The sequence below is a fragment of the Anopheles stephensi genome, chromosome 2 (genome assembly GCF_013141755.1).
Source record: "Anopheles stephensi strain Indian chromosome 2, UCI_ANSTEP_V1.0, whole genome shotgun sequence".
NCBI classification, from domain to species: Eukaryota; Metazoa; Arthropoda; class Insecta; order Diptera; family Culicidae; genus Anopheles; species Anopheles stephensi.
The window spans coordinates 21433623-21460594 of NC_050202.1; the positions used below are offsets into that span (position 1 = coordinate 21433623).

A 26972-nucleotide genomic window follows, 5' to 3' on the forward strand; every position below is an offset into this window, starting at 1 on the left:
GAATTGATTACGGGCCCAGGGAAGGCTAGTGCTAGTTCCGGGTAGATGGTTTAGCATGGTAATTAAATAGTTTTCACAGTTCGCTTATCACCTAAGAAGATTGCGTTGTGCTAACAAAACGGCACACATTGTACTAACATGTGTCAACAGGAGGTAGACACTGTATGTGGAGATCTCACTCGGTGTGCTATAATACTAAGATCTCTCCTGATGTCAGTATCTACATCTGCTTATTATCTTTTTTAAGTGGAAGTTAAAATATTCTTTCTCTCCTTATATGGGATGTGGTTTTAGTGGCCATGATTGCAAAGCATGATAGACTGCTTAGAGCTTTAGAGTTCGAACCTAGTACGGTAAACCTGGGCTAGAAGCCAGAATAGACTTATCCAGACAGCATAAATTATTGTACAAGAACAATTCTCTGAGGCGCTCTGGGTGAGCTCTGAAGAAAATGCTTCTACAACACAATGTTTCAAAAAATCTCGTCTTCAATAAAAAATAGGTGCCATGAATGTCACGATGGAAAATGGAATTCTGATGGGTGAGAGCGAAAAATTGAATGTATGTATGTACCAGTCAACCCCTCAGTACAATAAACCACACCATCGTAAATCCCAATCGACATCAATTGAATTCCTTTAAATCCCATCCAGATATGAAACCTCAAATCGATGTACTTGCTCGCCAATGTTGCTCCGTTTTATCGCAGTTCGCCAACTTGCCGCTACCAGAAGCTGCGGAACCGCGCGCACTCTAAAACCTGGCAGAACGGAAGTAAACGAGCACAACTTTCGCAACACCCTCGCCCTCCCCCAAGAGAAATTGGATGAAGAAGCCCGACGCGTGTAGGAAATCAAACCTATGGCACAGCAAACAGCATCAATCTCGTACATATCGTATCGTAATAAAACCTCATAAAATTTATCCTCAAATCCACCAAACACCACCGTGTCTTGGTTGGTCTTGGGATATCTTTCGCCGCGCACAGTATCATGTCGCCAGTTTAAACGTCCCTACGCCGGGGACACACCACAATCAAACCCTCAACAAAAGCACAATATCTAGATATAGAAACCCGCGCGCTCTCTCTCTGTGTGACGAGCACGCCCGGAAATCGGGAGACAAATAAGTTTTCCTGCGAGACAAAACTTTATCACCTGTGAAAAGTTGACACAAAATAGCATTCATCATGCTGCGGTGCCGTTGGCCGCACAATTATATCGCGTTACGCTTTTGGGGAAAATTGCTTCCGAAAGCTGATCCTACACACGGGCGCCACGACGCAAAACGCCGAACCGTACGCCAAAGTTTAATGATTCATGACTGTGTGTCTTTTGAGTGGATCGGTCGGGGAGCGCGCGGAAGGAACGGTGGCAGGCTTCTCCCCATCCACTCCACATCCACTCATCGGCAAGGCAAGACAATTCGCCGTTGTAATTACTTTGGAAAATATTTGCCCCATCTTGGTGGTATTTCGATGAGGAATTCCATTGGCGCGTAAAGCGCGATGAGCAGTCAGCTGACAGCACCCCCCACACCATAGCGGCAGGTGGCAAATCGCTTTATTGAGTTAACCCGGCGGGTGTGAGGGAGGTTTATTGCCATTGTGCGAACTGCAACCCGATAGATCCGTAGCCCGGGAGCTCGATGACATTGAAATGGTGTGGTGGCAGTGGTGTTTGAGTGGAGTGAGCTGGAAGTGAAAAGTCATCGCTGCATCAAGTTCGGAAAAAGTTGGCATCTCTACAACCGCCAACCGGAGCATACTTGACATTCCATCGCCGATTGACGATGAATTAAATGGCGTCCCCCCCACCCCCCCCCCCCCAGCCCGGATCGCATAATAGGGTCACAGAACTTGAGATTTCACGCGGGAAAATGTTTGATTTATCGACCCGCTCTTCATGAAGACAAAGTCTTCAAGGCCGAGATTAACAAACAGTTATACCCGGGACACAGATAGCAGTGACAGGCGGAGGGGTCAAAGCTAGCACAAAAGGAGCAAAACGTTTCAGATAAAAAGTTTCCCATTCATTCAACTTTTCCCACCATTTGGGAAAAAAAGGAAACATGTTGCATAAGGGAGGAAATCAGGAGTGCTTTGGGAGACACGCGAATGTTTTTGCACCATCAACTAATAACGCACAGATAACGTGAGTCAAAGTATTCTCGTCTCTCGCCGCTCCACCATCATCATAACTTCCCGGCTTAATTTTCCGGCACTTTTTCCTGGTTCTTTCTTCGATTCGCTTTGTTATGCTTCCCACCTCTTAGCTAAGAGCAACCCGTAACGTCGATAGAACCCTAGCACTTGACATCTATCTCTTATCCTTAGTTGATTGCTTCGAACCAACATTATCCCCGCGAGTTCGCCGGGTTAAATTGTGTGTGTGTGTTTTCACTTCACTTTTGCCCACAGTGCTTCGCACACTCTGGAGGGTAATTGTAAAAAATGGGAAATTAAAATATGCTTACGTTTCATGCTTCGAAACCGACACCCCCTGACACGTAGCGGAACTGGTGCGGTGTGTCGTGAAACTTTGAATGTGGTGCACCGAGGCGGAAAATCAAGTAATTACTCTTCGAAAATCCCGGATGCACATTCCGTCATCGTCGCCGCTGCCACAGGACCGGAAGTGGCTGGGTGTGAGATGGTGTGGTTGTGCAGTATAAGCGGACTGGTGTTCCGGCCTTCCACAGACTCCACCACCAAGATGCGATAAGCGCGCTAGAACACCTTCACTAGGCTGGTTCTGGAAGCACTCAGCACAGAACCTGACCTCCCCAAAGGACACGTTAAAGTCGTCTCAGCTCTACAGTTATCGAAAGTGAGTTCTTTAAACTGCCCAAAAGACAACCTCATTCATTCGCTCTCGGGAGGAAACAAATAATCTTCCCCACGCCCTCTACGATCCCCGGTTGAGGTTGGTCTTCAAGATAGCTGTGGAAACGAACCTGAAGTGCACCAGCATTACCGGCTGTCATCCTCGGCAAGCTTGCCAACGTTTCCGTCTTCCCAGACCTTCCGTTTACACAAAGTCTTATGATGAACTTCAACCCAATCCTGGCCTGCGATGGCAGAAGAAGTTCACCGACAGGAAAGACATCGAGACAGATTTGCCCATTGTCGGGATGCTTCAGTTTCATGCTTACGGACGCTCTTTGAGACAATTTAAATTGTGCCCCAAACCAGGCCCGGCAAAAATTTCTTCCCCGAGTGGCATGGGACTGGATGGGTCGCTCGGACCCCCTTCGTTGCCCTATGTTACCGAACGGTGGAAGTGTCTTTTTGGGTTGTTAATTTTCCGTTAAAGCCCACCTTTTGTTCATCAAGCACTGGTCTGTTCTTCAACACTGCTACGGAGTATTCGGGAGACAAATTTAAAGCGAAAACTATCCACAACCGTTCGGAAAATCTTCACGGCCATTTTATAGTGTCCTTTCCCGAGCGGGGAAAACTGAGTAAGCGTGCATCTCCAAAATGGACCAAACAAACATGAGCTTGGGAGATGGGAAGAGAAAAAACAGGGTGTCGGAAACAAAAATTTGCCTTTTAACGAACGAACGGAATGGCGTTCCATGCTTGAGTTTTTCAGTGGGAAACGGAAGAAGCAAAAAAAGATCTCCCAAAGTCGATTGCATCCGATTTTTTCCATTTCAATCTATATTGAGCACGTCGGCAGTGGCCTTCCAATCAGTCCCGCCGAACCAATCGGACTAAATGGTCACAACTCCGAACGAAACGCTCTCGAAATGTGAGTATTGGATTAGAACGTCCGAAAAACGAACGAACTTCTTGCATCTTCTTCCAGGACACGTTCCGTGGCAGAGGCACACAAAAAACTCCCCCACCGGAACAAAATGAAACGAAAACTTTGCTTCAAAACTTAATTTGTCCACTGAGAGTGGAACCGGACCCTGATTCGGATCCACCACCATCCACTGCTACTACTGGAGGATACTGGAAAGACGATTCTAATCAATTGAAGTTGAAAGCTAGGGAGGCGGCATTCGAATGACACAACCAGAATCAAGAACACGATTGGGTTCCAATTGAATACGGTCTCTACTTCTTCGCCGTGCCCGAGCGCTTGCAAGCTGAGCGTGGATCATTCCAGTAAGAAACACAAAGGATTCTTTCCGACCGCGCCAGAAATGGACACGGTTTATACAGCATCCACTTTCCAATTCCGTTGACTTCGTTTTGCCAAGAAGCGGGCGGTGGTTCGGCAACAATTGTGATTCTATTCACTCGTACAGAAAGAAACGGAAGTGTAGCTGCCGGATTGCAAAACCCCCGACTCTCTCGCTCGCTCGCATCCAGCCACGGTGAGAACAAAACGCTTGTGAATAACGATGAACAACGCTAGGTTTTGAGGTTACAAAATGGGTGAATAAAGGGCGACAGTGCTCACATAACTGCTGGCCACCGATTGTATTACGATCTGTGTCTCTGGCATTCCATTCAAAGTGATTCTTACCGGTGGCTGCTCGGCTGCTCGGCTGCTTGTGTCGCCCCCAAAGCCGGGGGTTGGAAAAGCTGTGCATAATTAGTCACCTCACCAAGGCTCCCCCTTCAGGTGGGGACTTTTTTTTCACCCAACCCAACACAGTTCCGTTTCACTTTCATTCACATCACTGCCGCACGCAGGAACAGCCCCGAAAAGCTGCGAATGACATTTATAGAGCACAAGCAACACACAATGTGACAACGACTACCGCGAGCACAATGTGCCCGGTGCAAAATAGAATCACCATCAAAAACAATAGATGCTATCGAACGGACGGCCCAAAAATTTATGTATTTTGTGTGAACGTGTGTGTGTGTGTGGGTGCACGACTTTTGCTACTTTAAATCAAATGCATAAAATGAAAGCTAATTTATGTGTGCTGAGCTGCTCTGCAAATGAGGCACGTCCTCCACAACGCCGAGCCACCGGATGCTAGCCTAGAACACAGCACACCCCCCCGAGCACACTAAAACCATGGTCAAATTAAATAAAAGAGCTACCTGTATACACCCAGCTGGCTGATTTTTTTTTTTTGTTCCCTTGCCTTTGGGAGGTTGACATTGCCACAAGGAGACGAGATGCAAATGAAGTTGTTTTACGGCATAATTAAAGCGTCTGATTTTAACGCTTAATGTGGTGAGGTTATGTACGGTTTTTTTTGTTGGGAGTTTAGAATAAAATATTCTGAGTTCTAGAGAAATTACATATTACCCTCAAGGGAACGGTGAAAGTAAAACTGAAAGTGAAAACACAGTTTCACGCGACATTTTTGGCGTGTAGACAATGAACCGGATGTGAGAGTTACCTGTAACGAGATGAAAAATGAAAGGAATTGATTAGTGATGAGATTTAACGTGTTTTGCAATGTAAAATGAGTTGAAATGTAAAATAAACGAGAAGAAAGTTTATCATTTTTATTTTTGTGGAGTAAAAAATAAGGGCGCCTGAATGTATGCAATATGCTGTACAAATTGCTTCATTGTCTTAAAATTCTAAAGGCATATTTAAAAGAAGTGTTTTGATATGGTAAAAACACAAAATAATGAAGATTTATGTATTTTTATAAGCTGAAGAAGATTGACTCTGCTTGATTCTTCTGTTCAATTCTATTTTTTTAATTTTGTTTAGATGTATTGAAGATTGATTGACAGTTTGATGTATTTTTACGGTTCAACTCGGATGATTTATTTCTTTTATGTTTCTTTATGAACTTTATGAATAATTCTTGAGTCTTTAGAAATTTTTCTATGTTTTCCTTATATTCTGTTTTTGTTAGACATGTTAGAAAACCTTAGGCTTCAACATATTTTCTACAACATATTTGAACATCACTATTTAAAACATTTTCGGAAGATACAATATGTTTAGCCCCAAAATAAAGCAATTACTCTATGGAAGTCATGTCAATGAAATACGTTAAAGCGCTCAGTTAAACAATTTTCCTTACAACCACCGATCAACATGCTCACAGGAGTGAAGGCAGTATCCTACCCAAAAGAGCAAACCTTCCCGTTCAAAACGCCCACCTTTTTGCTGCAAATTGCAATTAAATCATACCGTACCGAAGCGCAGGATTTGGAAAATTAAACCAATCCATCCAACCTACTTGACCGAGAAATGAGTCGGTTCGCCTGTTCACCCTCCTCCCCCCCCCCCCCCCCCCCCCTTCCAGCTACTATTAAGGTATTTAAGTGCTTGAACAGATGCGAAACTTTATTTTCCCATCGGTTTCTGTTTTCTTTTTTTTTTCCCCGTTGTCTATCGGGACCAAATTTTCAGGGCATCAAAATACCGCCAAAGAAACCCGATTTTCATTCCCTTCGTTAACTGCATTTTCCTAGCGGCGAGTCATGGAGAAAAAACACACAGGAAAGCATGTGAAACATTTTTATTTTCGCTGTGCTATCATCCCAACCAGGCTTCCCTTCTCTCTCGCGCTCTCTATCTCTCTAATCCCATTACAAGTCATGCGAATCGGGTGAGTGTAGACACACGGCCATATAAAATAAAAGAAACATCAACGATGAACATCAGGAACAAAAAAAAATCTCCCCCCTTCGATGTTTTCCCATCACAAAGCCGCAACGTAACATTCCAATGTACACAGAAATAAAAATAGACACAAATACATAAACCTTTTGTCAGGCAGACTTCACCAAAAACAAAAAAAAATCATAAAAAACGATGTAAAATGTAGCACACACACACGCACCCACACTAGCCTCACGTTCCCAAATCTCTTTCCCACTTTTCCGGGGCAAAAAGGGCACAAACACACACACACATTCACCTTGCGGAAAATCCAATCCGACCCCGGAGGCCAGGTCCCATGGAAATTCGGTGCTTCCTTTTTGACCGTTCCCAGCAGCAGTGTGCTAAGTGTGTGCACTCTCGCATACAAAAATAAGCCATACAGAACGTACGCACTAGAGCGCACACACGTACACACACACATACAGAGAAGCATGCAAAGGATGGACCGAAAGCGTACGACTTTGAAAAGATCTCCCCAGCATGCAAAACCCAGCCAGGGCCAGGGAAGGATCCCAAAAACGTGTACAGTGTAACGGTCGGAATTATTGCCATTGAACCGCAACAAATGAGATTATGTTCAATTTAATTTGTTGTTTTAAATTTGCTCTCCTATTTTTGGTGGAGTGAGGGTGGGAGGGGGTGAGGGGGACTGAGTGAGCGGCGGAGCTAGCGGAAGGATGATGATTACATTAGAATTTTCCTCAGCCGGCTTCCACCACTCTCCTACTTTCCTTCCCTTATTGCATGCATTAGAGCACTGTATCCTGGTCACGGCACCAACAATACACCCGACTCTAGAACTGTGTACACAAGTTTTTTTTTGTTGAAGTAGGATTAAATTGTAAACCTATTATTTTGTTGAAAAGGTAGATAGGGCGACGAACTTTCACGAGAGACCTGGGAATGTGTAATCTTATTTCCCCCCCCCCCTCCGTTCTGGCTTATGAAGCTGGTGAGTTTAAACATGCGAGCCATTCTCGAATCGGTTTCAATTTTCAAACGCTTACAATCGCTTGCAAATCACACATGTCCAGGGTAGTGTTGGTGTGTCCTGTTTAAAATTACGATAACCTGATGCTACCCACCGGTCTGCTGTCCAGCAGAAGGGGATTTGATGCACACTCACACGCAAAACTTCAGTTCAATCGGAATAAACGTAATCCCGGTCGCGTAATATGTCCATTCCGGGGAGAGCCCTCAACAAACCAGTGTTTCAAACTCAATTTAACACCGAAAAAACACATTCTGCCCCTGGGATTTGTGGAAGGAGTTGGTTTGAACCAGCAAGGGCAGTTTTGATTTCCATCCATCCAAAGCATCCCCACACAGACCGAGCACCGGGAATGAATTCCTTTCGCATCGATGAAGCCAACGTTTTCCCATCATCGCTCCCGTGCCTAACCGACACACGGCGCTGACTTTTTTGCTTTAGGGGCCCTAGCCCATCCGCACAACTACAGTCCGGACAAAGTTGTTGCAACAGTTCGGCCCAAGCCCACTCGGTGTAATTCCTCGGATTTCATTAAAGGCTTTCCCCGTTGCATATCCTGGATCCGGATACCCCGACGCAGCAGCGTGTGTGACAGGTGAGCATTACGAATTCCTTCTGTCCCGGAAGTTGTGACCTGCGACATTCCACACCCGTCCGGGCTCCGGGGAAGGAGCGAACAGAGAAACCAACAAAAAAAAAAAACCTTGGAACTCTGGCCGCCGTGGCCTTCACAAAACCGGAGGGCGATGTCTGGCATTTGGGTCGAGATAGTGGTTAGACAAGTGAGTGTGTGTGTGTGTGTGTGTGGTTGTATCTCGACAGTTTCAGTTGAAACCACTCGAAAAAGGCAACATTTCCAACTGTTGGACCAGTTGGAGAGGAAACCAGCCACCATCGGCCCGATATGCTATTCGCGGGTAGGAAAAAGGTTTTGCTCTCCCTGGGCTTAAGTGTTCCCCCTGTCACGGCCAGCTCTAGGGTGGTTGGATGCGAGGGATGAAAGGATGAGTGGGATTGGCGCGTTTTGTATGAAACAGAGCACTTAATTAATTTGTCAGGGCTGATGGACGACGATGTGAGGTGAAGACTGTTAGGGCTTAACGGTTGCAATCGACAGACGGTACGACAGGGTGTAGGAAAAATTCATATTCCACACATCGGTCGAGGGCGAAAGACAGAGAGAGAGAGATAGATAGTTTGTGTACTCCACTCTATTCTGCTCACACAAGTTATGTCATCCCGTTTCCATCAAGGCGCAGGAAAAACAAGAAATTATAAACTAAGTGCAATTTAAATGCAAAAGCACATAACCTCAAGTGCCGGCCCGTCCTTGGCCGAAAGGGGAAAGGGGGATAACGATGATGCAAAACAGCTGCACTTCGACCCCTTCGAAACGAGGAGAAGGAAAAGCGAAGCGAAACAGCCCGGTTGCATCGCAAAAGAAAATATTTGATTAAAAATTATGCAAAACAGCACTGCACTGGCAGGCAGGCCTTCAAGCAGAAAGGCGCCAAGAAAAATGGGGAGCTCCAAGGAGTTTGTTTGCCCAGGAGGCGGCAGTGAGATAGGAATAATTCACAACACGAAACAATGACACCAATACTTTGGAAGGAGTGCAGTAGCATCATCATCATCATCATCATGAACATCAACTCACCGGAGGCATCGCTTACCCAGGCACAGCTCATCTTGCTGTGCAGGACACTAACTGTTTACCATCGTCTCCTGGAGCACTCTCGAAGCGATATTCCATGTTACGTTCCACAAACACACAACTGCGCAAATAGCAAACACGTGCACAGATACACAGAGCGAGGGACAAACCTTTTCACTATTACATCCTGTCCCATGTCCCATGTGAACAAAATGGAATGATGGGTAGGAAATGGGATTGAAAAATGATGCACTACATAAAACAAGCCCAAGACTAGAAGAGTATATGACGGTTTCGGACGGGCTACTGGCCGAGTGGGAAGGGGGGCTCACAGTCTTCTTCTTATAGAGCGTCGTATGCGGTCTGCGTTGTGACTCGCTTTCCCTTTCGCAAACCCTTCATCCTCCAACACTGTATTCCTGGTCACGGCACCAGCAAGTCAGAAGTGGATTACGAAACTGTGGCGATGTGGAGATGGTCCAGGTTTTTGGTCCTTCTGGAGGCCGAGTTCCGTGGGAGGGCGGGGGGGAATCGACTAGTTCAAGTACATAGTTTTGCTCTTTACTCAATGATTGAATTGGTTCGGTTTGTCCGGCACTCTCCATCAGTAAGGGTACAAACGGCCAGCAAAAAAAAGGCACAAACCCCCGCCGAAACAGAAACCACACCCATTTTGCCGTCGGTCCGTAACGAAAAAGGGATCCCCCGACTCGATAAAACAAGAGCCCGTAGAACGAACGTGATGGAATGAATACCCGGCCATCCCGACCTCCGGTGGAAGACAACCTGCCACCGTTCCACCTTACATAACCTCACGTATCGGTGCAAAAGTGCCAACATTTACGAACCGACTTAATTCACCAAAGGAGCGCTCAATCACTAGGACGAACCGAACGAACGAGTTGCGTACGGGCGGTGGTAAATGGTTAGTGATGTAACCCGGGCCACCCGTACAAAGCGTCCGATTCAATCGCTCCAATGGTGCTATTAAGATGCGTGCGTTAAGGATAACGAGCAAGAAAGCGAACCGGCGAATGCCCCAATGCACTTTGATAATGGGCACAAGATGGGGACCAAACTGTAAACTATTTACTTTGGAGGGTTTGTGATGCACCCGATAGTCGATTAATCGATTCGGAATGTTTATTTTGCGATTACTAAGCGATACGCACCTTCCGACGAGGTTCGAGTTAAAGTTTAGCAACCGCGCGCGCTTACTTCGCACGCAAACATTAAACAGGGGCTGGGCATTGAGGCGCAGAAAAACAAAACCTATCAGCAGCTCTAGCCACACCGACAACAAACTTCCACTCACCGATAGTTCCAGCCACAAATTGGAAACAAACAATCAGCTAAACAATCGCACAACTACTGATTATTAAGCATAATCGTAAGCTCATTTGCGTACCTCGTGCAACGCAACGGGGCGGGGGGGGGGGGTTTGTGCGCGTTTTGTTTGCTTTTTCGGTGGGGCGCACCAACGTGTCCTGTGCCAATAGCTTGCCAGGCCCGCATTTATACCTGCAGATCGAGCGCCTTGACGCACCTATACCGATGGCGATAACCGGCGCTGGAGCTTCATTACAATTTACACTGCGCGTCAAATACGCGATTCCTCACGCCCCTATTTATCACCTGCCAACCCCATCAAACCCCCGAGACCTAGACTTGCTAGTGTGTGTGTGTGCTCTAACGATGTAAACTCAACCACGTGTCCCAAGGATACACCGGTATAGACGTGTGTGTGCGCGCGCGCCCGTCATCACAAGCGATCCTAGCGCTGGGGCGCGCCGTGTCATCGTCACTGTTTGCTGAGTAAATTGTCCCCAACGCCCCTCAATACCTTCTTCCGGCCGAGCCCTGCGGCAGGAACTTTCGGAAATTAACTCCCCAAAACCCGTTCGACCCCAGTTGTTTGCTTAATTAATTAAACCGAATCGAACCTGCCGGCACAGGTCGGGTTCACCTTATTACCGTGAGCCTCAAAACCTTTGCCCGAGGACTGCCAACGCAACCCAGGTAAAAAAAGCGCCCACCCTCGGAGATGGGGGAGTATGATTTGCTTGCACGACCTAATTTCGGCGCGTCAAACACTGCGACACTGGGTATTGGGACAGGAGCAAGAGAAAAAAACAAGTCGCTGAAGCCTAGACAGCACGAAAGCAGCGCTTAATCAGCGCGCCTGATGACGAGCGACATTAAACTCCCACGCTGGGGATATAAAAAAGCTGGCCTGTTAGAAGAAGCTGTAGAGAATCGGGAGTAGCAATCCAATGCACGTAGTCTTGCTGTTGTGTGTGAAGCAGGTTATAACAAGGCAGGCCATGTGTCGACATGGTAATGATAATGAAATGTCGGTACACAGCACAAATCAGGAGGAGGATTGTGCAAAATTGACGACGCACTTTCGGGCAATGGAAGTTGGGAGATGTTCTAGCAGAGCACAAAGAACATGCCAGCTTGCACAACTTTCACGATCCAATCATTTACAATCCGAAGACAATTAGCGTGTGTACCACCCCACGTCCACGAGTTTTTGGAAAGCGTACTCTCCCGATACCGTTAACGAGATTCAAAGCAACGGCAGATCATCGATTAAAATGTTGCGCCTGTTTCAGTTAATTAGCGCAGGTAAGGGAGAAATTAATTGCTCATCGTCTCATCAGTGCTAAAGAGATTAAGGTGTAACGTGCGCTCTATTGCTGTCGCCCAGTGAGACGTCACCACCAGGCAAGCAGCAGCCGGCAGGATGAGCACACTGATCTGCCGGGATCGGGAAAAGTTCCTGCTGATACTGGGAACCAATTTATTATGTGTACTTTAGAGACGGAAATTCTCCAAGGCTTTTCATTCCTCTTCCTGTTCCTTTTTTTTTTTTATTCAGCTCACCTAAGCACCCTCTTTCGCCACTGCGAAATGATCCCGGGAAACATTTTTCTTCGCCCACTTCAAATACTAGTTCCCGAAGGCGAAAGAAAGGACCATTACCTAGAACTTCTTCGGCCAAAGGTGTGACGAAACGGGGCAAACTTTTAATTAAAAACTCTCACCTCTCGGCTGGGCTTGAAACGCTTGGAGCACGAGGAATGCTCTTCCTGGTCAAGGAGTTGCTTTCGAATGCTACGTTCGTGTTCTCAGCGACTGGCCACTAGAGAGCACTGGAACGACCAGGGACAGGGAGAGGCACACCACACTCCCGGGGAAGACTTTTCCACTTTCCCAATTGATTGTTCAATCGGGTCAATGGGAAACAATCCCGCCGGAGAGTTTCCCGAAATGCGAAACAATAAGAAATATTCTTTACCGCCATTTTCTTGTTGCGATTTTTTCCTTTTGCTGCTGCTGCGCTAACCATTGTACGTCCACTTCAACGGTTGAAAGTTCATCTTGGCGTTTCGCTGTTAGATGAAAACTTTCCCGTTCAAGGTACCGAAACTAGTTCCGGGTTCCTTCTCTTTTATGGCTATTTTCTCTTTTGTTGGAAAGCTCATTTGTGTCGGAGTGTGGTTGACCGCAGCCTGGGGCAAACTGGAGTGTCCAGGTTTTGCTTGCGAGCACAATTCAATCTGCGATGTCCGTTGTTTTATTCCCACTGCACTCATACTGAGGTAATTGTGGCCTGAATGTTAGGTCCTCCATTAGGAGGAGATCAGGTAATATCCATTAACCAGGATTGAGATATTCTGGAAGGTACGGTTCTATTGAAGACCAGTTTGTTAAATATACTAAGTTAAAATATCTATCCAAAATATCTTCAAGATATTTCCAAAAGAGCACGAAGAAACGCTACCACAGCACAAATCTGCACTCTCTAAACGAGTTCAAAAGAGAGCTCCTCCTCAAGGAAGCAGCACACCACAAATGGCTCCCTCTATCGATGAAAAATGACACTAAACGACGTGACGTATGTTTTTGATGTGCTGCCCGATAGTCGCCTGCCCTGATAGCCTTTTCCTCCGCATCACACGATGTCGTATGTTATCCTATGCGAAGAGCTCCGCTTATGCGAACATAAATTCAACCATAAAGGAATGCCCTACGGACAATGTCCAGCACTCCATTCTGCGCCACCCGTAACACATGTCTTTAGAAAGGGGTGGGGGGTTTTGGGTGAGAAGCGCGATCTTCAGTGCCAGATCCGATAACGATACCGACCAACAGCCGGTGGGAACTTCAGCAGTACCAGCGTACTTGCTGCATTCTGATTATCGACCAAACGAAGATGTACGAGTGGCGAGAGAGCATCCACGGGCGGTGGGGCGGTCCGCAAAAACAAATGCGCTATGCCTTGGCATGCCTTCTTCTCGGGATGCATGTCGAAAGATGGATTACGGCTGTCGAGATCAGACATTTGCATTCCTTTCCGTGCTTCGGAGCTCGGGGTCTTCTTTTTTCGCCTCCCCGCAGCACGCCCAACGCAGCTGTCCCAACGCTGAACCGGATGCCGGAAGTCGGAGTCGAATATGGTGCACTGATTTAAAACCCCGAAGAGCAAGAAATGTGGATGTGCCACCGTTATGCAGAGCGTTCGTTCGTCCCAAAAACCAACACCTAATCTATCGCTGGGAATGGCTATCGCCGCACCAGAATCAATACCGCTCTTGCTGTCGAACGAACGGTTCTGGTGCCTGGTGCTGGGCTGATGAAGTTTTGCCCTCGGTGCAGGAAGCGTGCAGTGCGTTAAAGGTGTCCGATGCAGAGGGTCGGCAGGGTTTGGAACACATTTCACACCTTCGTCTTACCAAGCGGGCTCTCCCCAACGGGAGGTTTGTTATGGAAGTTATGGATTTGGCAATTGTGAAACATGGCTAATCTGTTCAATCTGTTTTCTGTTCGGAAATTTATAGATTCGAGCAGGAAGATTAATTGATGAGGTGCTGTGGGAAAACTCCACACGTTTTTAAACACGCTTCCACGAGCCGAAGCTCAGCTGGACTATCGTTTCGGGGAACGAGGAATAATGTGTGCCTATCCCATCCGAAAGGTGTGCGTGTGTGTGTTGAGTGTGTTTGGATAGTTGAAGCCTTCGAAGCACCAGGAAAAACAGACACCTCGTACCGAAAGCGGGAGCCTCGGAAATACCTTTGAGAGAAGGAGCAGAGATCCGGGAACGAAGGGACGGTTAGATAAATTTCCTAAGATACATCCGAGCCTTCCTGGTATGCTGGTGACCAATCGGAGCGTGAAAGCAACCCCCAAAAACAGAGCACACAACCACATACCCACACCTAGACACACACGTGGATCTACATCCTTTCGACACCATCGCTTGAACGGAGAAAGACTTGATAAAACGAATGGCCCATCCAGCAATGCGCCTCAGTCTTCGGCAGTGTGTGTCCTCGGGGTCACATCCCGTACTTATCACGGGTTCAGTAGGGCGAGTGTGTTGATACTGACAGCAGATAAAGCGAAAGGGTCAACAACAATGAAAAGAAGCATCGGTTTTTTTATTATTCCGAAGCGAAAGAAAGGACTACCGGAAGTGCTGATGGCACTTTTATTTTTCCCGGCAGTGAAGAGATCTTCGTTTCAAACTCAATCTTGGTGAAACATTGTATTCCTCGAACCTTTGTATAAAATGGCGCCAAAATCGAGCACTAGTCATCAGGGTACAATGTTCTACCTGCTTGCTTGAGCACCATTAAATCGTCTATGCCCAAAACTTCTAACGCAATGCGTAGGCAGCTCATAATTGCAGTAAAAAATACTCTCAACTCCTTAAACAACACTCTGATCCACAATATCTTCCCAGCGAGACATGGTTGGGCGACTTTTTAGCACCTCCTAGAACGCTCAAGCTCCTACCCTCTCCAAAATTTAAACCAACATCAATAATATCCCACGAGTCACGAAAGCAACAAAAAAACCAAGATCCACTCCATCAAACGGATTTGCGTCTCATCTATTAAACAATAGTTCATTCAGATGGACGACCCGGCGTTCGAACACACCTACGCGCCGTCGCGTTTCGGTTAACGACTCTTCACGATATTAATCCCCAGTTGGAGTAGGGTAGTCTTGGGACTGTCACTACCCGTTTAAGTGTTTAATGGCGTCATTAATGGACATCCTCGAAAAAAATCACCGCCGCGTTCGCTAAGCAATCGGAATCATCCGCCGTCTTTTTTTTTTAAATCAGTGTGTGGCTGATGCTGTAAAAGCAAATTTATTCATCACGACCAAAGTCACAGCAGTGAGAGGCGTTGATGAGCCAACAAGAACACAGCCCAGACTTTGATGTCCACTCGAGGCGGGATGCAGATCGAACATCGACAGAGAGCGAGAGAGGGACAGATGCGCAGATGCCGGCATTGATCCAGATTCGGTCGAGCGATCACCGGCGATCTTCCGGCGACGTTTAATGGCGCACGCGTGCGTGGGAGACGGCCCGATCGGTCCCGCCGGTGACTAACCATCGGTCCAATAAATTAGCAGCTCACGGTCTCGGCACACACACACACACACACACAAAACCGCAATAATTGTGTACGGACAGGCGCGGTCGAGTGGAACCGCAGCGTTTTGCAAACATGACGCAATGAAGGAAGCCACAAGCGTCACGCTTAGTTGCGCCGCGCGTACGATCACGTGGAACTGTCATCAGAAAAGTTGCAAAACCATTGGGAAGAATTGAGTGAGAGCGAGTCGGCGAGAGGAGGGAAACCTCTAATCATTATGTTTACAAACTCACGAGACTGTAATCACATGCGTTGCTTTCGCGTTGCGTACCGTCTGCGCTTTGCTTAACGTACATTGCTAGACGCACAGAACTTCAAGTACCGGATGGGTGGCAGGAGAAAAAAAAGCAGCAGGAAACATGTTGAGTACAGCAATTAAACTTCCACCGAGCCGTTCCGAGCTGGAACTTCTTCGATGCTTGCCAATGCTCCCGATTAGGTCCCACGCCGATGATTAATGATGTTGTTATGTGTGATGTAATTATCAAACATAGTCCACACCCGGCACTCGTGTGGGGGGTGCCTGATGCCTTGGTGGAGGTGGTTAATGAACTTAGCACACCGTTTAAAGGGAGACCAATTAAATAAAGATTTGATAGACAGCTGGTTGTCGGTGGAGCTGCTGGCCATTATCATTCCCTCTCCTGGGTGGCTAAGGTCAAACAATTAAAAAACTATCATAAGCATGATTGAACAGCTTAATTAATTTTAATGATCCTTTTGCCACAGCCGTCAGGTGTTTGTGTGTTCATTGTTTATAGAGTCCCACTCTCGATGAAGCAATGGAATTTACAAGTTTACACCACCCAAAGACACGATGATGAGCACCGACCGATTGATGTCGTCAATTTTTAGACGCTCCAGGATAACGAATTTCTGGAACTATTCATCATTCCGCTGACAAGCGGCATACTCCATTGTTTCATCGCCATCCTCGAGGCAATAGAAGTCAGTCAGTAATTCAAAATCCCCCCCCCCCCCCCCCCCAAAAAAAAAAAACCACCACCGACCGACCAAGCGAGGAAAAATCACTTGAAACGGGAAGAACAATAGCGGCCACGACACGAGATGCCGGCTGTCACCATTCATCCCCCAGCTCTCAACTTTGATGGGAAATGAACGTCAAGAATCACGACGGACGACGACGACGATGATGATGATGATGGCGGTGTCACACATCGGGAGCCTCCCACATTCATCGCTTCATCCCGCAAGATTGATACAGTCAACGCTAAAAGTCCTTTTCGTCGCAAAAGCTCGGCAAGCGTATAATGAAATAGAGAACACGTTCATGCCAGCCCGGGGGGATCAACCAAGGCGAAGCCGATGCTTCTTGTGCCAGGGCTACAAAATGAAACTAATCAATTGACCATAACGGAACGAAAAATGGAACGGAATTGAAAGCAGCACCCCAATCCCCACAAAAAAGAAAGGGAAGAAAATCCTATATTTCATCTTTCCCGATGGAAGTTTTTCATTTCTTCCACCATTTGGGGCTGATGGTTGCGAAACACACTAACCGAAAAAATACAACCCCAAAAGACATGACGACAGTCTACATTCTGGCGCGCACATACATACCGATAGGAAATAGGAGCACAAGAAGAGCAAAAACACGAACCGAAACCAACACTCACCCATCGTTATAGCGGAACGGAAAGGATGCTTGGCTGACAGCTGCCAGAAGCTGGCCCTCGGCTTTGATGTGGTTGTGGCCCGATTCCCGAACCAACAACAATAGGAAGGACGTTTGGTGTCTGGTGGTCGTCACTGTTGCCCGCTGCCGCTCTCTTTCTCCCTATCCGTTGACTCGTTTTGTGTTTTGTGATGCATGAACCAAACACACACACACACACATCACTGCACTTTCGGTTGGTGAGGTTGTGCAGGAAAAGAGGCAGAAGCGCAAGTAGTCGGACAGAGATGCAGTGAGATGTAACAAATGTACATACACCAACGGGGAGGCCTGTTTGATGTGACTCCGGTTCGAATGGTTGGCAGAAGGATGTGTTGTTTTTTTTTGCTTTGCTGCATGTTGTTTTAAAGTGTTTCTAGATCGTTTGATCAGTGGTTTATAAACACCTTTAAAGAGGGTTGGCATCGGTACATTCTCAATCACTCGTCACGCCTGAAAGTATGCAATTTTAAAGGCCTTTTTTCTGTAATTAAAGGCATATTTCGTTGCTGGATTCCATATGTTGTTGTAAGTTTTTCATGATTAGAAATATTTTTACACAGGATCAGGAAGAATGCAATACATATTTTGAATTTTAATGTAGCGCCTGATTGTATGCAATTATTTTGAAAAATTGCGGTTTGAATTATGATCGAGTTTACAACCCTTTGTCGCTGATGTTTTGTAATGATTTTTTTACGCTTTGGTAAGTTTTTAAATTTGAGCGACCCTAACACATTCTAATTGTTTGATAAAAGACATATATTTTAATTAATCATCAAAAAAGGCCTTGTCGCATTACTGGCTGATTAGTTGATTGGCAATAAAATGACCATTTTTTAACTTTTTCTTCATCAATCGGCTAATAAATTTTCAACCGTAGTTTTTAAAGAAAAAAAAAGAATGTTAATTCGTGTCCCGTAACGCCTGTATGTATGCAATTGAAAGCAAGCAACTGATTGGTTAGCTCAGATTTCCATCAAAACCTCATCACAGTTTTATTCTGCAAGTTAAAATATAAAACATATTCTCTAACGCCTGAAAGTATGCAGTCTAATTCAAATAAATATCTCACAGTCTAATTCATTCTCTTTTTGGTCTAAATTTTTGATACACAAACAACCATCACTTGTACCGCACTTTAAGGTTTTGATGAATATAAAACTCGGCGCAATGCAAACTCCAGTGACCTTAAAGTTCACGGCGAAACCAGGTACTCCACAGCAAGACAGCGAATGTCCTGAAGGCATCTGTCGCTGTTAGTAACGTCCAAACGCGCAATTTTGATGTGCAAACTTTTCCTTATCCACAACGATCAAGCATTTTTTGTTGTTGCATTTACTGCTTCTGTGCCCCAAAACAACAAAACAGCGATAAAACAACCGACAAACTCGGGGAGATCTTGCGCCCGTCGCTAAAGTCGCTACAAATGTCATAATTCATAATGGCGCCAACTGTAAGCAGTACACGGTAGTAGTGACACACACACTCACACACACACCTGCCTTATTCCTGCCTACCGGAAGAAAAATGTCGGAGATGTTACTCTTACACACCTGTGGGCAAAGAGAGAAAAAAGAACGCAGGACGTTTCTCGGAAGTTCCCAGCACCGGTAGCAGCAGATGGAGCCGCCTGGTGGTTGTTTGATAAAACGCGTCGCCAAAAAAGTGACCTTCCTCCCTCACTCCGAGTATCGGTGTCTGGCGGGAGCCAAAGTTACCGTGACATCGTGTACCGGGCAAGTGTCAGCCGAACGAAAACTCATCCCGAGCCCATCGTCGGGCGAACTGTCCTTACGGAAGGGATGAAGGAAGCAAGCGACAAAAAAAAGAAGACAACAACGACAACACAACAACATCAACCCCGCGGGCGGCATGTTGATGCTTTGTACTGTTCCGCTATCTCGAGAGCCTCCTTGTTTTCGCCGGAACCTCCGCCTTCCCTCCTCCCCTCCTCTTCTCACTCCTTCCGATACGAATTCACGGTGGTCGTGTGGTCGGTTTCCTCCGTCCCTGCGCCCCGGGAAAACCGGAAGCGCATCCTGCCTTGCCACAGGACCTTCTCTAAAGAATGTCCTTTTGGAGCTATCAGTTCGCCTCCCGTGCTGTCGGCTGAAAGTGGAACCATTTCGCTATGCATCACACACACACACACTCGCACTGTGTCACCCCCTGTTTTCCCTTCCCTCGTCGCTCCATCAACCCGAAATCCGAAATCTACAATGAATAGAAGAGAATTTCCGGTTCCGGGCACACCAGCGAAAGAGAGATAAAGGTAATGCAACCCAAGCGCAAGGCAAATCTTCTGGCCGCTCTGTCGTGTGGGGTTTGTTTCGCATTCCGAGCGACAGATAGAATCGTACACAATCTCACCACACCGCCCTTTCCTCTTTCCTCCTCCTCCTCTTCACCCCTTTTGCTGGTACATGTACCACCATGTGGAAGCATGAGTGACATTATCCCGAAGGCCTTCTTGTCACTGCCTGCCTGCCTGCCTGCCTGCTTCCATAGGTTTTACCATAAGAGGGCTCTTCCGTTCGCCACTCGTTTGTCGCGTCAAAAGGGCGGAAAAATGTGAAAAAGCGTCGGTGGTTTATGTTTTCATAGCATGAGCACCTCACCCCACCATGGACCAACCACACACACACACGGTGCCGTGTCAAAATGGCATAAACGAAGTGCCAACCGGGACAAGGGTGTGCTTTTTGGGGTAGGGGATGGGGTGGCATAACAGGGAAGAAAAATGGTATTAAAACTCTTAACAGGTTTTCCCGGGTTTTCCTCCCTTTCTCGCTCGTACGCTTTTCTTTTTGCAATCTTTTCATTCACTGTGCACACGACCAGCACCTGACCTGACCCGGTGAGGTAAAGGAGTTCTGTTCGGCGGGTTTTTATTATCCGTGATTTTTACCTTAACCACTTCCCCCCCCCCCATCTCCTCCCCCCCCTTTTGCCAGGACACCAAAACTTCCCCACCAGCAGCGATTGGACCAGCGTTACCGCCACCAACAGCTCGGCTTGTTATTATTATTTATAACCTTAGGCCTTGCGTTGCTGGTTGAGGGCGATGAGACCATTACTGTTATGCTCACTCATTTATGTTGCTTCGAAGGGGGGAATGGTAAGGGAAAGGGTGCACAAGGGGAGTGCCGGGATTAAACGGAATGGTAAATGCCCAGGAGGACGAGTTGCCCGGTAGACGAGAACAAGGAAAAGCGCTTTCACCTTTCCTTGTGCTTTTGTGCGTTTGTGTGCAGAAAATCCCCCCGGGGGATAGGAAGGGGGTCGGTGAGGGATGGCAGGAGAATCAAAACCTTACCCACTTACCCACTCCCCCCCCCCCACCTCCTCTGTCACCCACAGGAAGCTGACAGGAAATTCTTGACGTTGTAATTGCGAAACAAAGCCTCGACAACGAATGCGAACTACATTGTGCTGAGGACGGTGTAAGTGTGTGTGTGTGTTTCGCACCGGATGAAGAGTGTTGGAAAATGGTTACTTTTCACACCCGGAAGTGACCGAGGTGCCACTCGCTTGAAACTGCTCGCCAGCCGCGTGTTAACCGGAGCGGAGGTTTCTTTTTAGCATTATCATCCCGGACTGAGTCCACCTGCCGGCAGCCTCTGTTGCCTGTAGGCTTGTTAGAAACGATGCTACATTTTAATGCTGTACTGGTTGGTGTTTGTGTGTGTGTGCGTGTGGGAGTATGACTTAATGCTATTGGTTGTAGGGTAATGAGAAGTGTTCGTCAAGTGCGGCCCTTCGATGAAGATGTTTCAATTGTGCGTTGTGCACCGTTAAGGAAGTGGTAAGAACAACAGTGGTTGTTGATAACGCGATGAGAAGGAGGTCAAAGTAAATGAGTACAGGAAGAGGAAACAAATAGGAAAATTAAAAAGAAAACGAAAATACTAACAGAAACACTTGAATGCAAAAGTATTAAACTAAAGAAATAAAAAATAAGAGGCGGAGAACCTAAAACAATAAGACAGATAAAGTAAGAAAACTACAAGAAAATAAAATAAAATATATAAATATAGAAATAAAAAAGGCATAAATAAGTAGAAACGAGTGAAATACTCAAATAAATACAATATTCCTTATAAAATAAAATCAACCAAATACAAGCGAAACGATAGGAGATCAAAGAAAGGTTCGACGAACAATGCCTCAATTATATAAGCCCTCGTCTAATGCTTACCCTTGTTAATATTTCAAAATCACAATCTTTGCCCATATTAATTGCACACCAATCAACCAATCAAAGTACGAAACGCTACCGGCATCATGCAACGACTCATACAACTCAACAAACTGCTTCACCAGCAACAACTCTCCAAATATCACAACCGTGCCAGAATCAAAAACAATGGATTACTCGCAACTCGGAAGTTCCAGGAATCGGTGCACCCCCCAAAATCCAACTCTCTGCAGCACCAAATCACTTATCAATTATGTGACCCGGGACAGACAGGAGCTGAGGGAGAAGAGAGCTGGATTAAAAATTTTGCACAACCACCAGAAATGGCATTTGCGTGTGACTGTAGTAAGAGTGTGCGATTCGGCAACCAACACACATGGCCACATGGGGGGGGGTTTCAACGTAACCGTAACCTCCTGCACTTGACTCCCGCTTGATTTTCCCGCTTTGTTGTCTCCCGGCACGCTCTTTTGTTTTTCCTCGATGCTTGTGACCCGGAAGCGGGCGCGTTTGATCCTTTAAAAAGTCCCCAAAACCTTACCCCGATGATCGATCGGGGGGGGGGGGGGGGGAAGAAACGGGTGGAGGAGAAGGATTGCTGAAAATATCGGCTCGTAACATAACGGGTGTATGGTCTTGGTAAGCGAACATGTTGTTCGCCCCACATCGAACGGTTCGATACAAAAACCCATCCTCGGCACACACACAGACATCACTGAGTAAAAGTGAGTGCAATCCTTTTTAATACACCGTGCCGCGTAAAAAGGGGAGTTAGGAGGATGAAGTGTTTGGGTGGGTGGATTTTTCGGTTTTAATTCCACTCACACACACACGCACGCACACTAACACGAAGCGTGTCATGCTTTTCGTCGAGCGTATCGGCGTGGAAAACATTGCCATCCATCGGATGCGTATGTTGAAATATTCACCCATCACACACACACAGTCATTTCTACGTTTCGAACATACCAATACCGGGCCCGTGTGGCGCGAATGTCCGGAAGTGGGACACCGACCGGAACCGAGCGTCACTAACGCCGCGCCACCACCATGAGTCTCCATTTTGTGCGACCGAAAAACCCGGCCGCAAACACACAGACACAAGGATACAAGTAAAAAGGCTTCGGAAGTGTCAGGGAAGGAGGTCATGACTGACAGGAGTTCTCGGGCCATTCTGCTACGCTCCGCCATCCCGACTCGAACCTCGTGCTCGTCAAAAAACGACTCCTAACATATGCCAGCACAGCACACACGCACACGCTGAGGCACGGCTCAAATTCAAATCGGAAGTCGTATCCATTTCCCATCGTGTGTTACCAGCCACGAATTTCTACGGAAGAACCGAGGTTATTGATTTTCTGGCCCAGCACTGTTTTAGACGCGTCCCCTCCCCTAGCACATTCGAAGTCGGTGGAAGTAGTCAGGCGGACCCCTGTGCGCGGTATCGATTGACAGAAGTGGGAAAGGAGCATGATTAAATTTATCCCAAAAACGGTTATTGAATTGAAGCCGATGCTTCCGGGATGGAACTCGCCATCCCGATGGTACTGCTGACCGATTTACTACCCCCTCTCTTCCCCCCAGCACTGACCTGCCCGTACCAGGGCCGGGATGGGATAGGAACGTGCAAACGTATCCTCCGCACCAGGTTAGCGGAAATGAATGTGAGAGACTACCAAATTCCAACACGGATGTGATGGGTTTCTGGTGCCTCGTTTTTTTTGCTGTTGGTTCCACTGCGATTACCAACTAGATTAGCTAGATTAGCTGTACGGATGCGCTGTACCACCAGCGTTTCGCGAACCTTCCTTTTCATGCTCATTTTACGCTCTAATTAACTCCAGGTTCCGTACCATTCCGAACATGATAAGGCTAAATGTTAGTCCAGGAGATGAGCCTGTTATTTTTTGTTCTTCGCCCAACATATCCGGAGTACAACTTTATTGACTAACCAACGACCGAATGGAGCGAGTCAATTAGTGGCACGGTGGTGTTCTGTTCAACTCGACACACTCGAAGATGATTCTTCTCGAGAGAGACAGAGAGAGAGCAAGCCCAAGTGAAAACATCAGTAATTATTTAATCAATTCGAAAACATGTGCCGAAACTATGTTCAACATTCCGGTAAGGCTCGATGTCACCGAGAAGTCTCCTCCTTAAAAGCCGTCCTCCCCAGAGTCATCGTGGTTAGGAGTAACTTTTTCTAGCCCCATTTTACGTATCGGATCCAGCATTCCCGTCCGCATTAAAGGAAAGCAGTAAGGGTACTTCATCCTCTGGGTTCTAATTTTGGAATTATTATAATGCAAAAACTTTTCCACCTCGATTTTACGGTAGCTACGGAATCCGGCGCCCGGCACGATACCTCCCATTATCTCGACATGAGGTCTGGACATGCCTTTTGGATGCCTTTTTCTGCAGGAGAATGCCCGCATAGAGGGGAAGAAAGGGGTTTTCTCTGGAGCAAGTTGCCGGATAGTTACTGTTTTCGGTGTAGAGCACCAAGTGAGACACATTTGGACATCATGAGGACTTCATCTTGGATGAGGTCCAAAAATATGTTCACATTTAGGGCTATTTGTTGGAGAGGGATTTGAGCGTGTGAGAACATATTTGAATGTCACAGGGCAGAGATCCCCAGAATTCTGGCCATGCCTATAAGGCTTTCATAAAAATGTTTTGGCATGTAGTCTATCTCGTAAAGGGATTCATCGGATTAGAAAGTACCTCAGAGTTCAAATCTAGAACCTACCTTAATACTGTCGTAGCACGCGGTCACGCGTCCGTTTTGTACTTCGACGTTTGCCGGCGGATGTGCAAACTTGCACTCGGTGTCCGGGCGGGAGCATTTGTTGCGCTGGTACTCCCGGCATACCTCCAGCTGCAGCCAGCGCGAATCCTTTCCGTTCAGTAGGTTGGTCATGTTTACCATAGCGGCCATAGCGTGTCGCTCAGGCAAATCGGAACACTAAACCGCACGGATGCACAACCAACAGCAAACCACTTCCCCGGAGGACGGTTTTGTCTGCGAGAGGACGCTGGATGCTGATCAAGCGGTGCGGTGGAACCAGAAGAGTGGGACCACAGTAGAAACCTCGTGCGGAGAGGGGGTAATACAATTTCCTATATATATCACAACGGCACTAATTCACACTCGACTCTCGTCTACGTCGTGACTATTGGCTGTGGTTGGGGAAGTAGGATTCCCTGTTCTATAGGATTTCGCTTACTTTGCACAATCGACACTTTTACACAGAACACACTCGAGACACTTCGGCTTCCAGGACTTGAACCTGCTTCACTTTCTTGAACGGACTGACTGACTGTATTGTACCACACAATCGCTGCTCGATGCCACTCACAAACTGCTGCTTCTGATGCTTCTTCAATTACATCCGCACACCCAAAAACGCAATGGCAAATCTTGCGCTTCGCAACAGAACACTAGACAACATCAAACACTGGGTTGGCTCACTCCCTTCTCACACACACACACACTGACGCACTGACGTGCCGATTGTTCCCACCCGTTTAGGCTGATCGACCACAGAAGGCTCACGCTCACAAGGAAGCTGACTAGAGGCGGCGGCTGCACGGGCGCATGTATGCGAAGCGTTAAAGCAAGAGGCGCTGCTGTGTGGATTGTTTCCAGGGAAAATTTCTTTTCGGGAGCTTTTCTTGGAGTCAGCGGCTTGGAGAGCTTTATCGGCAGGCTTTACGACACGAGCGCGCGGCACTAGGAGGACATCTAGCAGGTGAACAACAGTGAGTGCGTTACCGTGTTGCTTTTACTTATGGTGTGTGGATGAGTTGGACAAGAGAGAGAGACAGAGAGAGGGGGAGAGAGACAGTGTGTGTATGTGTTTTTGAGAGGTTGTGGATGTGTCTCTGGGTGTGTGTGGTTCTTTTCTTATAATTGTTGCGGGTAACGGAAATAATAGAGAAAGGACGATGAATGCGGAAAAGCGGCGCAACCTTGGAATTTCTGGCAAGCAGTTCTGGGCGAAGGGATGGGACGGCGATGCTCTTTCTCTAAATGCACACACACACGAAATGATCGGTACCGGCCTGGAAGAAGAAGAAGAGAAAGAAGATTCATTAGCAACTAGTCATAACAGCAATAGCAACAAAATGTACATCGAAAATGGCGTTCAAATCAAAGGATTCTCTCCGTAGAAACATCAACTCCTGTGGGACACACCCATGTTAAACCCCATAATTCCACAGATGTGCAATAAAATTATTTTACCACAACAGTTAACGACACGCGAGCCCTTACAATAGCGATGGCCAATAAAAAATAAAAGCCTCCAAAATATTGAATATTCGTAACGAACGTGCATCCAGCATAGCACGCGTAGCACCACACTCAGCTAGAACACTCCTGGTGTTCCTAAAAAATAATAAAGCGATTCAGGACCGCTTCACCAACGCTTCACCACCAGAGCACTCTGTGACAAGCCAGCAATCGTCGTAAATAATAAAAAGCGTCATTTAGCATGATCGTAAAATGCGTAACGCTTCCCATAGCCAGGGCAGGGGAGACATGAATATGAAATTATGTGTTCGCTACAGCATTACGCGCCGATGCTTCGGCGTATCGGCCTAAGCTCCGATCGTTTAGACCCGCGGGGTACGGTACGGCGCTGGCAGTAGGTTGATTTATATGTTTTTATTTGTCACTGTAATTTGTCTCTCCACACGGCCAACGGTTTAACGCTTCTGGAGCGTGAGTGTATGCGCCATGTGCGTAATGATTCGGATAATTTGAAGCGGTTTTTTTTTTTCAGTACCACTGGAGGCATCTCTCGTCTAATGGTGGAGATAGTCAGGACTCTTCAGGAGGCAGTGGGGTGTTTAAGCTGTTGGGTGAATTTAAATTTTTGGAGACAAAATTCTATATTTAGAAGCGTATCTTCCATATACAACCTTTAACACCTCCAGAATTCAGAAGAACTGGACAAGCAACACGTCTAACTACAAACTCTCTCTCTCTCTCTCTGTCGTGTCATTTTTCCAACTGTCACCAATAACATGTTTGAGTTGAAGTGGATTGAAATGGACACTAGCACTTCAACTGCAACATCCCGCACACGACATCCATCCGCTTCCACCACAAAAAGTCTAGATGCCATCATCCGGTCCGGTCCGATGACACGTCCGAGACATTAAATCCAAACCAAACGCTAGCCAAACGAGCAGAAAACTGCTGATTTAGTTGCTGCCAACGTTTGTTTAGTCCTCCCACAGTTGACCTCACTCGTGGGTTTTTTTTTTTAATTCTACTTCCGTTTTCACACTTTCTCTCAGCAACCGATTGGACAGCAACGGTGCCTGATGATGCTCAGGATGGGAGGAGAAAAAAAAGATGCAACACATGCTCGAGGATGCTAGTACCGTAGTCCGCCTCGGTATGCACCTCGACACAGTGTATGCACACACCGA

At 46.8% G+C, this 26972-nt stretch overlaps 1 protein-coding gene across 1 annotated transcript in view; it reads right to left on the reverse strand.

Annotated features, from left to right (window-relative positions):
* LOC118503504 (ankyrin repeat domain-containing protein 17) overlaps nucleotides 1-26972 on the reverse strand; it is a 310759-nt gene that overhangs the window by 233751 nt on the left and 50036 nt on the right. The window contains exon 3 of the mRNA XM_036036847.1: nucleotides 24280-25595. Coding sequence (XP_035892740.1) covers nucleotides 24280-24468 — 189 coding nt within the window. The 5' untranslated portion in view covers nucleotides 24469-25595. The remainder of the gene's footprint in view (nucleotides 1-24279; nucleotides 25596-26972) is intronic.